A 14928-nucleotide genomic window follows, 5' to 3' on the forward strand; every position below is an offset into this window, starting at 1 on the left:
GTGTGGGGTATATCAGAGTGTTACAGTGAGGGTGTGGATTATATCAGCGTGTTACAGTGAGGGGTGTGGGGTATATCAGTGTTACAGTGAGGGATGTGGGGTATATCAGAGTGCGACACTGAGTGGTGTTGGGTGTAGCAGAATATTACAGTGAGGAGAACATAAGAACATAAGAAATAGGAGCAGGAGGAGGCCAATCGGCCCCTCGAGCCTGCTCCACCATTCAATAAGATCATGGCTGATCTGATCCTAACCTCAAATCTTCTCTCACTCTCCATCCACCCGAACCCATGTGATCTCCCGGGAGAGGCGAAAAACCAGATAAAGACCCAATGGCCAATTTGGGAGAAAAAAATCTGGGAAATTCCTCTCCGACCCATCTAGGCGATCGAAATTCTTCCAGGAGATCGCTCTGTCCCTATATTTTCTACAGTACTTACCTTCTGTAAAGGCGATCTCCACCCCAGCCAGGAACAGGAATAAAACCATCTCCTGAAATCTAACACAGAATTAGAACACAGTAGGAACAGAACCAGGCTACACGGCCCCTGGGCCCGCTCCACTACCCACAGGGCCATGACCATTCCGAACATAGACTGACGTCCAATTTCCTGCCCGCTCCCCGTAACCCTTAATTGCCTTTACTTCTAGGAAACTATCTATTTCTGTTTTAAATTTATTTAATGATGTAGCTTCCACAGCTTTCTGGGGCAGCAAATTCCACAAACCTACCACCCTCTGAGTGAAGAAGTTTCTCCTCATCTCAGTTTTGAAAGAGCAGCCCCTTATTCTAAGATTATGCCCCCTAGTTCTAGTTTCACCCATCATTGGGAACATCCTCACCGCATCCACCCGATCAAGCCCCTTCACAATCTTATATGTTTCAATAAGATCGCCTCTCATTCTTCTGAACTCCAATGAGTAGAGTCCCAATCTACTCAACCTCTCCTCATATGATCACCCCCTCATCCCCGGGATTAACCGAGTGAAGCTTCTTTGTACTGACTTGAGAGCAAGTATGTCTTATCTTAAGTATGGACACCAAAACTGTATGCAGTATTCCAGGTGCGGTCTCACCAATACCTTGTACAACTGCAGCAATACCTCCCTGTTTTTATATTCCATCCCCCTAGCAATAAAAGCCAACATTCCATTGGCCTTCTTGATCACTTGCTGCACCTGCATACTAACTTTTTGAGTTTCGTGCACCAGGACCCCCAGATCCTTTTGTACTGCAGTACTTTCCAGTTTCTTGCCATTAAGATAATAAAAGGAGTGTGGGGTATATCGATGTGTTACAGCGAGGGGTGTGGGGTATATCAGAGTGTTACAGTGAGGGGTGTGGGGTATATCAGAGTGCTACTGTGAGGGGTGTGTGGTATATCAGAATGTTACACTGGGAGGTGTGGGGTATATCAGAATGTTACACTGGGAGGTGTGGGTTATATCAGTGTTGCAGTGAGGGGTGTGGGGTATATCCGGGTGCTACAGTGAGGGGTTTGGGGTATATCAGTGTGTCACAGTGAGGTGTGTGGTGTATATCAGAGTGCAACAGTGAGGGTTGTATGCTATATCGGCCTGTTACAGTAAGTGGTGTGGGGTATATCAGAGTGCTACAGTGAGGGGTGTGGAGTATAGCAGAGTGCTTTAGTGATGCTGTGGAGTATATCAGTGCTACAGTGAGGGGTGTGGGGTACAGCAGTGTGTTACATTGAGGATTGTCGGGTATGTCAGAGTGTTGCAGTGAGGGGTGTGGGGTATATCAGTGTTACAGTGAGGGGCGTGGGGTATATCAGGGTGCTAGAGTGAAGGGTGTGGGGTATATGAGAGTGTTACAGTGAGGGTGTGGATTATATCAGCGTGTTACAGTGAGGGGTGTGGGGTATATCAGCATGTTACAGTGAGGGGTGTGGGGTATAGCAGAGCGTTAGTGAGGGGTATGGGGTATATCAGTGTGTGACAGTGAGGGGTGTGGGATCTATCAGTGCTACAGTGAGGGGTGTGGGGTATATCAGAGTGCGACACTGAGTGGTGTTGTGTGTAGCAGAATATTACAGTGAGGTGTGTGGGGTATATCAATGTGTTACAGTGAGGGGTGTTGGGTATATCAGAGTGTTACAGTGAGGGGTGTGGGGTATATCAGAGTGTTATAGTGAGGGGTGTGGGGTATATCAGAGTGTTACAGTGAGGGGTGTGGGGTATATCAGAATGTTACACTGGGAGGTGTGGGGTATATCAGAATGTTACACTGGGAGGTGTGGGTTTTATCAGTGTTACAGTGAGGGGTGTGGGGTATATCCGGGTGCTACAGTGAGGGGTTTGGGGTATAGCAGAGTGTTACAGTGAGTGATGTGGGGTATATCAGTGTTACAGTGAGGGGTGTGGGGTATATCAGTGGTACAGTGAGGGGTGAGGAGTATATCAGCGTTACAGTGAGGGGTGTGGGGTATATCAGAGTGTTACAGTGAGGGGTGTGGGGTATATCAGTGGTACAGTGAGGGGTGAGGAGTATATCAGTGTTACAGTGAGGGGGGTGGGGTATATCAGCGTGTTACAGTGAGGGGTGTGGGGTATATCAGTGTTACAGTGAGGGGTGTGGGGTATATCAGTGTTACAGTGAGGGGTGTGGGGTATATCAGAGTGTTACAGTGAGGGATGCGGGGTATATCAGCGTTACAGTGAGGGGTGAGGAGTATATCAGTGGTACAGTGAGGGGTGAGGAGTATATCAGTGTTACAGTGAGGAGAGTGGGGTATATCAGTGTTACAGTGAGGGGTGTGGGGTATAACAGTGTTACAGTGAGGGGTGTGGGGTATATCAGTGTTACACTGAGGGGTGTGGGGTATATCTGTGTTACAGTGAGGGGTGAGGAGTACATCAGCGTTACAGTGAGGGGTGTGGGCTATATCAGTGTTACCGTGAGGGGTGGGGTATATCAGAGTGCTACTGTGAGGGGTGTGGGGTATATCAGAATGTTACACTGGGAGGTGTGGGTTATATCAGTGTTACAGTGAGGGGTGTGGGGTATATCCGGGTGCTACAGTGAGGGGATTGGGGTATAGCAGAGTGTTACAGTGAGTGATGTGGGGTATATCAGTGTTACAATGAGGGGTGTGGGGTATATCAGTGGTACAGTGAGGGGTGAGGAGTATATCAGCGTTACAGTGAGGGGTGTGGGGTATATCAGAGTGTTACAGTGAGGGGTGAGGAGTATATCAGTGTTACAGTGAGGGGAGTGGGGTATATCAGTGTGTTACAGTGAGGGGTGTGGGGTATATCAGTGGTACAGTGAGGGGTGTGGGGTATATCAGCGTGTTACAGTGAGGGGTGTGGGGTATATCAGAGTGTTACAGTGAGGGGTGTGGGGTATATCAGTGTTACAGTGAGGGGTGTGGGGTATATCAGTGTTACAGTGAGGGGAGTGGGGTATATCAGTGTGTTACAGTGAGGGGTGTGGGGTATATCAGTGGTACAGTGAGGGGTGAGGAGTATATCAGTGTTACATTGAGGGGTGTGGGGTATATCAGTGTGTTACAGTGAGGGGTGAGGAGTATATCAGTGTTACAGTGAGGGGTGTGGGGTATATCAGAGTGTTACAGTGAGGGGTGTGGGGTATATCAGAGTGTTACAGTGAGGGGTGAGGAGTATATCAGTGTTACAGTGAGGGGAGTGGGGTATATCAGTGTGTTACAGTGAGGGGTGTGGGGTATATCAGTGGTACAGTGAGGGGTGAGGAGTATATCAGTGTTACAGTGAGGGGTGTGGGGTATATCAGTGTGTTACAGTGAGGGGTGTGGGGGTATATCAGTGGTACAGTGAGGGGTGAGGAGTATATCAGTGTTACAGTGAGGGGAGTGGGGTATATCAGCATGTTACAGTGAGGGGTGTGGGGTATATCAGTGTTACAGTGAGGGGTGTGGGGTATATCAGAGTGTTTCAGTGAGGGGTGTGGGGTATATCAGAGTGTTACAGTGAGGGGTGTGGGGTATATCAGAGTGTTACAGTGAGGGGTGTGGGGTATAACAGTGTTACAGTGAGGGGTGTGGGGTATATCAGTGTTACAGTGAGGGGTGTGGGGTATATCAGATTGCTACAGTGAGGGATGTGGGGTATATCAGAGTGTTCCAGTGAGGGATGTGGGGTATATCAGTGTTACAGTGAGGGATGCGGGGTATATCAGTGGTACAGTGAGGGGTGTGGGGTATATCAGAGTGTTACAGTGAGGGGTGTGGGGTATATCAGTGGTACAGTGAGGGGTGAGGAGTATATCAGTGTTACAGTGAGGGGTGTGGGGTATATCAACGTGTTACAGTGAGGGGTGTGGGGTATATCAGAGTGTTACAGTGAGGGGTGTGGGGTATATCAGTGTTACAGTGAGGGGTGTGGGGTATATCAGTGTTACAGTGAGGGGTGTGGGGTATATCAGATTGCTACAGTGAGGGATGTGGGGTATATCAGTGTTACAGTGAGGGGTGTGGGGTATATCAGTGTTACAGTGAGGGGTGTGGGGTATATCAGAGTGTTACAGTGAGGGATGTGGGGTATATCAGTGTTACAGTGAGGGGTGTGGGGTATATCAGAGTGTTACAGTGAGGAGTGTGGGGTATATCAGTGTGTTACAGTGAGGGGTGTGGGGTATATCAGGTTACAGTGAGTGGTGAGGAGTATATCAGGTTACAGTGAGGGGTGTGGGGTATATCAGGTTACAGTGAGGGGTGTGGGATATATCAATGTGTTACACTGAGGGGTATGAGGTATATCAGTGTTACACTGAGGGGTGTGGGGTATATCAGAGTGTTACAGTGAGGGGTGTGGGGTATATCAGAGTGTTACAGTGAGGGGTGAGGAGTATATCAGTGTTACAGTGAGGGGAGTGGGGTATATCAGTGTGTTACAGTGAGGGGTGTGGGGTATATCAGTGGTACAGTGAGGGGTGAGGAGTATATCAGTGTTACAGTGAGGGGTGTGGGGTATATCAGTGTGTTACAGTGAGGGGTGTGGGGTATATCAGTGGTACAGTGAGGGGTGAGGAGTATATCAGTGTTACAGTGAGGGGAGTGGGGTATATCAGCATGTTACAGTGAGGGGTGTGGGGTATATCAGAGTGTTACAGTGAGGGGTGTGGGGTATAACAGTGTTACAGTGAGGGGTGTGGGGTATATCAGTGTTACAGTGAGGGGTGTGGGGTGATACGCTTATCAATTACTTCATAAAAGGTGATGAGTCGAAGAAGAGATGATGAGTCGAAAGAAGAGATGAATAAGGCTTTTATTAGCTAAGAAGAGACCATGCTTCTTCGTGAGTGACTGAACAAGTCTGAACGAAACCCGCACAGTGGTGGGTGGAGTCAGCTGAGGCATGCCTCCATACACAGCGCCACCCAGAGGTGGCAATATACAATACAGTGGTTTACCACATGGGGTATATCAGATTGCTACAGTGAGGGATGTGGGGTATATCAGAGTGTTCCAGTGAGGGATGTGGGGTATATCAGTGTTACAGTGAGGGATGCGGGGTATATCAGTGGTACAGTGAGGGGTGTGGGGTATATCAGAGTGTTACAGTGAGGGGTGTGGGGTATATCAGTGGTACAGTGAGGGGTGAGGAGTATATCAGTGTTACAGTGAGGGGAGTGGGGGTATATCAACGTGTTACAGTGAGGGGTGTGGGGGTATATCAGAGTGTTACAGTGAGGGGTGTGGGGTATATCAGTGTTACAGTGAGGGGTGTGGGGTATATCAGTGTTACAGTGAGGGGTGTGGGGTATATCAGATTGCTACAGTGAGGGATGTGGGGTATATCAGTGTTACAGTGAGGGGTGTGGGGTATATCAGTGTTACAGTGAGGGGTGTGGGGTATATCAGAGTGTTACAGTGAGGGATGTGGGGTATATCAGTGTTACAGTGAGGGGTGTGGGGTATATCAGAGTGTTACAGTGAGGAGTGTGGGGTATATCAGTGTTACAGTGAGTGGTGAGGAGTATATCAGGTTACAGTGAGTGGTGAGGAGTATATCAGGTTACAGTGAGTGGTGAGGAGTATATCAGGTTACAGTGAGGGGTGTGGGGTATATCAGGTTACAGTGAGGGGTGTGGGATATATCAATGTGTTACACTGAGGGGTATGGGGTATATCAGTGTTACACTGAGGGGTGTGGGGTATATCTGTGTTACAGTGAGGGGGTGAGGAGTATATCAGCGTTACAGTGAGGGGTGAGGAGTATATCAGCGTTACAGTGAGGGGTGTGGGCTATATCAGTGTTACCGTGAGGGGTGTGGGGTATATCAAAGTGTTACAGTGAGGGGTGGGGTATATCAGAGTGTTACAGTGAGGGGTGTGGGGTATATCGGAGTGTTACAGTGAGGGGTGTGGGGTACATCAAAGTGTTGCAGTGTGGGTTATATCAGTGTGTTACAGTAAGGTGTGTGGGGTATATCAGAGTGTTACAGTGAGGGGTGTGGGGTACATCAGAGTGTTACTGTGAGTGGCGTGGTGTATAGCAGACTGTTACAGGGAGGCGTGTGGGTTATATCGGTGTTACAGTGAGGGGTGTGGTGTGTATCAGAGTGTTACAGTGAGTGGTGTGGGGTATATCAAGAGTGTTGGTGTGAGGGGTGTGGAGTTTATCAGTGTGTTACAATGAGGGGTGTGGGGTATATCAGTGTTATAGTGAAGCTGTGGAGTATATCAGAGTGCTACGGTGTGGGGTATAGCAGCATGTTACATTGAGGATTGTGGGGTATATCAGAGTGTTACAGTGAGGGGTGTGGGGTATATCAGAGTGTTGCAGTGAGGGCTGTGGGGTATATCAGAGTGCTACACTGAGGGGTGTGGATCATAGCAGAATATTACAGTGAGGAGTGTGGGGTATATGGAAGTGTGACAGTGAGATGTTTTGGGTATATCATTGAGTTTCAGTGAGGGGTGTGGGGTATATCAGTGTGTCACAGTGAGGTGTGTGGGGTATATCAGAGTGCAACAGTGAGGGATGTGGAGTATAGCAGAGTGCTTTAGCGAGGCTGTGGAGTATATCAGTGCTACAGTGAGGAAATGTGGGGTATATCAGTGTTACATTGAGGATTGTGGGGTATATCAGTGATACAGTGAGGGGTGTGGGGTATATCAGTGTTACAGTGAGGAGTGTGGGGTTTATCTGAGTATTACAGTGAGGGGTGTGGGGTATATCAGGGTGCAACAGTGAGGGGTGTGGGGTATAGCAGAGCGTTACAGTGAGGGGTGTGGGGTATGTTACAGTGAGGGGTGTGGTGTATATCAGTGTGTGACAATGAGGGGTGTGGGGTATTTCAATGTTACAGTGAGGGGTGTGGGGTATATCAGTGTGTTACACTGAGGGGTGTGGGGTATTGCAGCGTGTTACGTTGAGGGTGTGGTGTATATCAGAGTGGTACAGTGAGGGGTGTGGGGTATATCAGTGTTACAGTGAGGGGTGTGGGGTATATCAGTGTTACAGTGAGGGGTGTGGGGTATATCAGGGTGTTACAGTGAGGGTGTGGGGTATATCAGGGTGCTCCAGTGAGGGGTGTGGGGTATATCAGCGTGTTACAGTGAGGAGGGGTGGGGTATATCAGAGTGTTACAGTGAGGGGTGTGGGGTATATCAGGGTGCTCCAGTGAGGGGTGTGGGGTATATCAGCGTGTTACAGTGAGGAGGGGTGGGGTATATCAGAGTGTTACAGTGAGGGTGTGGGGTATATCAGACTGTTACAGTGAATGGTGTAGGGTATATCCGTGTTACACTGAGGGGTTTGGGGTATATCAGTGTTACAGTGAGTGATGTGGGGTATATCAGAGTGTTACAGTGAGGGGTCTGGAGCATATCAGAGTGCTACTGTGAGGGGTGTGGGGTATATGAAAGTGTGACAGAGGTGTGTTTGGTATATCATTGTGTTACAGTGAGGCATGTCGGGTATATCAGAGTTTTCTCGTGAGGAGTCTGGGGTACATCAGAGTGTTACTTTGAGGGTTGTGGGGTATATCAGAGTTTTACACTGGAGTTTGTGGGGTATATCAGCGTGCTACAGTGAGGGTGTGGTGTATATAAGAGTGTTACTGTGATGGGTGTTGGGTATATCAAACTATTACAATGAGGCATGTGATTTGTATCAGAGTAATACATTGCGGGGTGTGGGGTATATCAGTGTTACATTGAGGATTGTGGGGTATATCAGTGTTACAGTGAGGGGTGTGTGATATATCAGAGTGTTACAGTGAGGGGTGTGGGGTATATCAGTGTTACAGTGAGGGGTGTAGGGTATATCAGAGTGCTACAGTGAGGGGTGTGTGATATATCAGTGTGTTACAGTGAAGGGTGTGGGGTATATCAGTGTTACAGTGAGGGGTGTGGGGTATATCAGTGTTACAGTGAGGGGTGTGTGATATATCAGAGTGTTACAGTGAGGGGTGTGGGGTATATCAGTGTTACAGTGAGGGGTGTGGGGTATATCAGTGTTACAGTGAGGGGTGTGTGATATATCAGTGTGTTACAGTGAAGGGTGTGGGGTATAGCAGACTGTTACAGTGAGGGGTGTAGGGTATATCAGAGTGCTACAGTGAGGGGTGCGGGGTATATGAGTGTTACAGTGAGGGGTGCGGGGTATATGAGTGTTACAGTGAGGTGTGCGGGGTATATCAGAGTGTTACAGTGTGGTGTGTGGGTTATATCAGTGTCTTACAGTGAGGGTTGTGGGGTATATCAGTGTTACAGTGAGGGGTGTGGGGTATATCAGTGTTACAGTGAGGGGTGTGGGGTATAGCAGACTGTTACAGTGAGGGGTGTGGGGTATATCGGAGTGTTACAGTGAGGAGTGTGGGGTATATCAGAGTGTTACAGTGAGGGGTGTGGGGTATATCAGTGTTACAGTGAGGGTGTGGGGTATATCGGAGTGTTACAGTGAGGGGTGTGGGATATATCAGTGTTACAGTGAGGGGTGTGGGGTATGTTGGAGTGTTACTGTGAAGTGTGTGGGGTATATCAGAGTGTTACAGTGAGTGGTGTGGGGTATATCAATGTGTTACAGTGAGGAGTGTGGGGTATATCAGAGTGTTACAGTGAGGGGTGTGGGGTATATCAGTGTTACAGTGAGGGGTGTGGGGTATATCAGTGTGTTTCAGTGTGGGGTGTGGGTTCTATCAGAGTGCCGCAGTGAGGGGTGTGGTGTATATAAAAGTGTTACAGTGAGGGGTGTGGGGTATATCAGAGTGTTACAGTGAGTGGTGTGGGGTATATCAATGTGTTACAGTGAGGAGTGTGGGGTATATCAGAGTGTTACAGTGAGGGGTGTGGGGTATATCAATGTGTTACAGTGAGGGGTGTGGGTTATATCAATGTGTTACAGTGAGGGGTGTGGGGTATATCAATGTGTTACAGTGAGGGGTGTGGGGTATATCAATGTGTTACAGTGAGGGGTGTGGGGTATATCAATGTGTTACAGTGAGGGGTGTGGGGTATATCAATGTGTTACAGTGAGGGGTGTGGGGTATATCAGTGTTACAGTGAGGGGTGTGGGGTATATCAATGTGTTACAGTGAGGGGTGTGGGGTATATCGGAGTGTTACAGTGAGGGGTGTGGGGTATATCAATGTGTTACAGTGAGGGGTGTGGGTTATATCAATGTGTTACAGTGAGGGGTGTGGGGTATATCAATGTGTTACAGTGAGGGGTGTGGGTTATATCAATGTGTTACAGTGAGGGGTGTGGGGTATATCAATGTGTTACAGTGAGGGGTGTGGGGTATATCAATGTGTTACAGTGAGGGGTGTGGGGTATATCAGTGTTACAGTGAGGGGTGTGGGGTATATCAATGTGTTACAGTGAGGGGTGTGGGGTATATCAGTGTTACAGTGAGGGGCGTGGGGTATATCAGTGTTACAGTGAGGGGTGTGGGGTATATCAGTGTTACAGTGAGAGGTGTGGGTTATATCATTCTGTTACAGTGAGGGGTGTGGGGTATATCAGTGTGTTACAGTGAGGGGTGTGGGGTATATCAGTGTGTTACAGTGAGGGGTGTGGGGTATATCAGTGTTACAGTGAGGGGTGTGGGGTATATCAGTGTTACAGTGAGGGGTGTGGGGTATATCAATGTGTTACAGTGAGGGGTGTGGGGTATATCAGTATTCCAGTGAGGGGTGTGGGGTATATCAGTGTGTTACAGTGAGGGGTGTGGGGTATATCAGTGTGTTACAGTGAGGGTGTGGGGTATATCAATGTGTTACAGTGAGTGGTGTGAGTTATATCAATGTGTTACAGTGAGGGGTGTGGGGTATATCAGTGTGTTACAGTGAGGGGTGTGGGGTATATCAGTGTGTTACAGTGAGGGTGTGGGGTATATCAATGTGTTACAGTGAGTGGTGTGAGTTATATCAATGTGTTACAGTGAGGGTGTGGGGTATATCAATGTGTTACAGTGAGGGTGTGGGGTATATCAGAGTGTTACAGTGAGGGGGTGTGGGGTATATCAGTGTTACAGTGAGGGGTGTGGGGTATATCAATGTGTTACAGTGAGGGGTGTGGGGTATATCAGTGTTACAGTGAGGGGTGTGGGGTATATCAGTGTGTTACAGTGAGGGGTGTGGGGTATATCAGTGTGTTACAGTGAGGGTGTGGGGGATATCAATGTGTTACGGTGAGGGGTGTGGGGTATATCAGTGTGTTACAGTGAGGGGTGTGGGGTATATCACTGTGTTACAGTGAGGGGTGTGGGGTATATCAGTGTTACAGTGAGGGGTGTGGTGTATATCAGTGTGTTACAGTGAGGGGTGTGGGGTATATCAGTGTGTTACAGTGAGGGTGTGGGGGATATCAATGTGTTACAGTGAGGGGTGTGGGGTATATCAGTGTTACAGTGAGGGGTGTGGGGTATATCAGTGTGTTACAGTGAGGGGTGTGGGGTATATCAATGTGTTACAGTGAGGGGTGTGGGGTATATCAGTGTTACAGTGAGTGGTGTGGGGTATATCAGAGTGTTACAGTGAGGGGGTGTGGGGTATATCAGTGTTACAGTGAGGGGTGTGGGGTATATCAATGTGTTACAGTGAGGGGTGTGGGGTATATCAGTGTTACAGTGAGGGGTGTGGGGTATATCAGAGTGTTACAGTGAGGGGGTGTGGGGTATATCAGTGTTACAGTGAGGGGTGTGGGGTATATCAATGTGTTACAGTGAGGGGTGTGGGGGATATCAATGTGTTACAGTGAGGGGTGTGGGGTATATCAGTGTTACAGTGAGGGGTGTGGGGTATATCAGAGTGTTACAGTGAGGGGGTGTGGGGTATATCAGTGTTACAGTGAGGGGTGTGGGGTATATCAATGTGTTACAGTGAGGGGTGTGGGGTATATCAGTGTTACAGTGAGGGGTGTGGGGTATATCAGTGTGTTACAGTGAGGGGTGTGGGGTATATCAGTGTGTTACAGTGAGGGTGTGGGGGATATCAATGTGTTACAGTGAGGGGTGTGGGGTATATCAGTGTTACAGTGAGGGGTGTGGGGTATATCAGTGTGTTACAGTGAGGGGTGTGGGGTATATCAGTGTGTTACAGTGAGGGGTGTGGGGTATATCAATGTGTTACAGTGAGGGGTGTGGGGTATATCAGTGTTACAGTGAGGGGTGTGGGGTATATCAGTGTGTTACAGTGAGGGGTGTGGGGTATATCAGTGTGTTACAGTGAGGGGTGTGGGGTATATCAATGTGTTACAGTGAGTGGTGTGAGTTATATCAATGTGTTACAGTGAGGGGTGTGGGGTATATCAGTGTGTTACAGTGAGGGGTGTGGGGTATATCAATGTGTTACAGTGAGGGGTGTGGGATATATCAGTGTGTTACAGTGAGGGGTGTGGGGTATATCAATGTGTTACAGTGAGGGGTGTGGGGTATATCAATGTGTTACAGTGAGGGGTGTGGGGTATATCAATGTGTTACAGTGAGGTGTGTGGGGTATATCAGTGTTACAGTGAGGGGTGTGGGGTATATCAATGTGTTACAGTGAGGTGTGTGGGGTATATCAGTGTTACAGTGAGGGGTGTGGGGTATATCAGTGTGTTACAGTGAGGGGTGTGGGGTATATCAGTGTGTTACAGTGAGGGTGTGGGGTATATCAATGTGTTACAGTGAGGGGTGTGGGGTATATCATTCTGTTACAGTGAAGAAGAACTTGTCTTGTAACTAATCTCCTTTCCTCCAGGGCGGAGCTCAAACTTCTGATGAAATGTGTTTGGCCTTTATATTCTATTACCCTAAGATGGAGGTGAAGTTATGCTACAGCGTTCCGACTCGAGCCTTTATCGCTGACGCCTTGAATATCTCAGCTTCCAGGTACGTAAGGTGCAGTGTGGCAAAGCCACTAAGAGACTCTCACAGTGACTTGTACAATTGCATTTAATCATGTTTATTACCTTTTAATGTTGGCTCAGGTTAAACAGAGCTAGATCGACAAAATCGCGATCTGACGCGATGACGTCATCACGTGGGTCATGTGACATCCCAACGGCGGGAAACGTCATGACGTCAGGGGTAGAGGGCGTTTCCAGCTTGTCCTCGTGTGGAGTGCTAGTGAATAGACCTGTTTAGAGCTTCTCCTGCATTTTCTTGTTTTGTAAAGTTTTAGTACATTAAACTCAGTTTGTTAACTTCCAGTGAGTTTATAGTATCTTTGCTAGGGGTGCAGAGACTCCTACATTGGTGACCCCGAATCCTCGCGATCGATTTTCGCAGTGAACGCAGAACACGGGCCAGTAATGGAGGCCAATGCTGTGGCCTTGAAACTCCCCCAATTCTGGGAACAACAGGCGGCCTCTTGGCTTGTGCAATCCGAGGCACAATTTGAGCTCCGCAACGTCGTACAGGACCAGACCAGATATCTCCACGTGGTCTCCGTCCTCGATAGCTCGACGGCGTCGAGAATCATCAGCCTTCTGGAGAGTCCCCCGAATGCTGACAAGTATGTAGCCATCAAGACACGACTGCTGCAGTTATTTGGTCTTACCAAAGCGGAGCGCGCTCGCCGTTTACTGATGCTACCAGGGTTAGGTGACTCCAAACCCTCGGAGCTTATGAGCCACATGGTGACTCTCCTGGGGTCCGAGCCCCAGTGCTTTCTGTTTTGCGAGCTGTTCCTTACTCGTCTTCCCAAGCAAGTCCAGGCAGCCCTCGCCCGAGCAGAAAATGCAGACTGCGTCGCGCTCGCCGAAGAGGCGGATAAGATTTACACAGTCCGGCAACAATACTGCGCCATTGCGCAACGCCCCGCCACGAGGAGCCCGGCCCCGGCTCTGACCACGGCGCCTCCGACGACCGGTTACTGTTACTACCATGCTTGTTTCGGCCCGAAGGCCCGCTGCTGCCGCCCACCGTGCGGTTTTGTTACCAGACCGTCGAATAGACCGCCGCGAGTCAAGCACGTCGGTCCCGGTACTTCCCCCACGGCCATGATGGCGATCGGCGCTTCCGGGAATCTCACCTACTTAACCGACTCCATCTCGGGCCGTCGTTTTCTATGCGACACGAGGGCGCAATGCAGCATACTTCTCGCCTCGGTCATCGACCTTCGGTCGGGTGGACGGGGTCCCCCTCTGCAAGCGGCCAACGGGGGTTCGATGCGCACTTGTGGAAAGCGGCTCGTCCAAGTCTGTTTCGGTGGACAGCTTTTCACCTGGAATTTCATCACCGCTCAAATTTCGCAGGCCCTGTTGGGTGCCAACTTTTTGGGCGCCAACGGCCTGTTGGTGGAGGTGAAAAATCGACGCCTCGTTCACGCCGCCACGCTCGACGATATTTCAGGGGCGTGCAGCACGGCTGCGTCACACACGATTTCATGTGCGCGGCCACCGCCCGACGATTTCGCCCGTCTCCTCGCGGAGTTCCCCGAGCTGACGAAGCCCACCTTTTCAGCTTCGACCGTCAAGCATAGGGTGGAGCACCATATTTCGACTTCCGGCTCTCCCGTTTACGCCAGGGCGCGACCTTTAGAGCCCAGCAAGCTAGCGGCGGCGAAGGCGGAGTTCGTCGTGATGGAGAAAATGGGGATCATCCGTCGGTCCAGTAGTCCCTGGTCCTCCCCGCTCCACATCGTCCCCAAGCCCGGCGGGGGATGGCGGCCCTGTGGTGATTATCGCCGCCTCAATGAGATAACGACGCCCGACCGCTACCCCGTTCCCCATATACAGGACTTCTCAGCCCATTTGGCGGGGACATCCATCTTCTCGAAAGTCGACCTCGTCCGTGGTTACCACCAGGTGCCAGTGCGCACTCAAGATGTCGAAAAGACTGCGGTAATTACCCCCTTCGGACTTTTTGAATTCCTACGAATGCCCTTTGGACTTAAGAACGCGGCGCAGGCGTTTCAGCGCCTCATGGATTCAGTCCTGCGGGACCTTGACTTTTTATTTCTTTATTTGGATGATATTCTGGTTGCCAGCACCTCCAAGGAGGAACACTTCGAGCACCTTCGGGTCCTTTGTCGACGGCTTCAGCAGCACAGCCTCATCGTTAACCCGGACAAATGCCGTTTCGGCCTAGCGCACCTTGATTTCCTGGGCCACCGCATAACCCCCGCTGGGGCAATGCCACTTCGAGTCAAGGTGGAGGCGATTGCGGAGTTCCCGAAACCGAAATCCGTGAAAGCCTTACAGGAGTTCCTGGGGATGGTGAACTTCTATCATCCTTTCATCCCCAGGGCAGCGCAGCTCATGCGTCCGCTCTACGAGGCCCTCAGAGGCACGACGGGAAAGGAGCCAGTGGTACGGTCGCAAGGCATGGATCGCGCCTTCGAGGAGACGAAGACTGCGCTCGCCAACGCGACCATGTTGGCACACCCCCTGCCGGGAGCCACCATCGCCCTCACGACGGACGCATCAGACTACGCGGTGGGGGCCGTCCAGGAGCAGTGGGTCGACGGCGCGTGGCAACCTCTGGCCTTTT

The 14928-nt window shown here is 49.9% G+C and overlaps 1 protein-coding gene across 3 annotated transcripts in view; it reads left to right on the plus strand.

The window, feature by feature from the left end:
- The window catches only part of moxd1l (monooxygenase, DBH-like 1, like), a 295828-nt gene that overhangs the window by 272909 nt on the left and 7991 nt on the right, over nt 1-14928 (plus strand). For all 3 annotated transcript variants that reach the window (XM_085976728.1, XM_085976729.1, XM_085976730.1), the window contains one exon: nt 12194-12324. In XM_085976728.1, the coding sequence (XP_085832854.1) occupies nt 12194-12324 (131 nt within the window). The remainder of the gene's footprint in view (nt 1-12193; nt 12325-14928) is intronic.

This window comes from Somniosus microcephalus, unplaced genomic scaffold, assembly GCF_052327205.1.
Source record: "Somniosus microcephalus isolate GS21.2 unplaced genomic scaffold, FLI_Smic_1.0 unresolved_chr3, whole genome shotgun sequence".
NCBI lineage: Eukaryota > Metazoa > Chordata > Chondrichthyes > Squaliformes > Somniosidae > Somniosus > Somniosus microcephalus.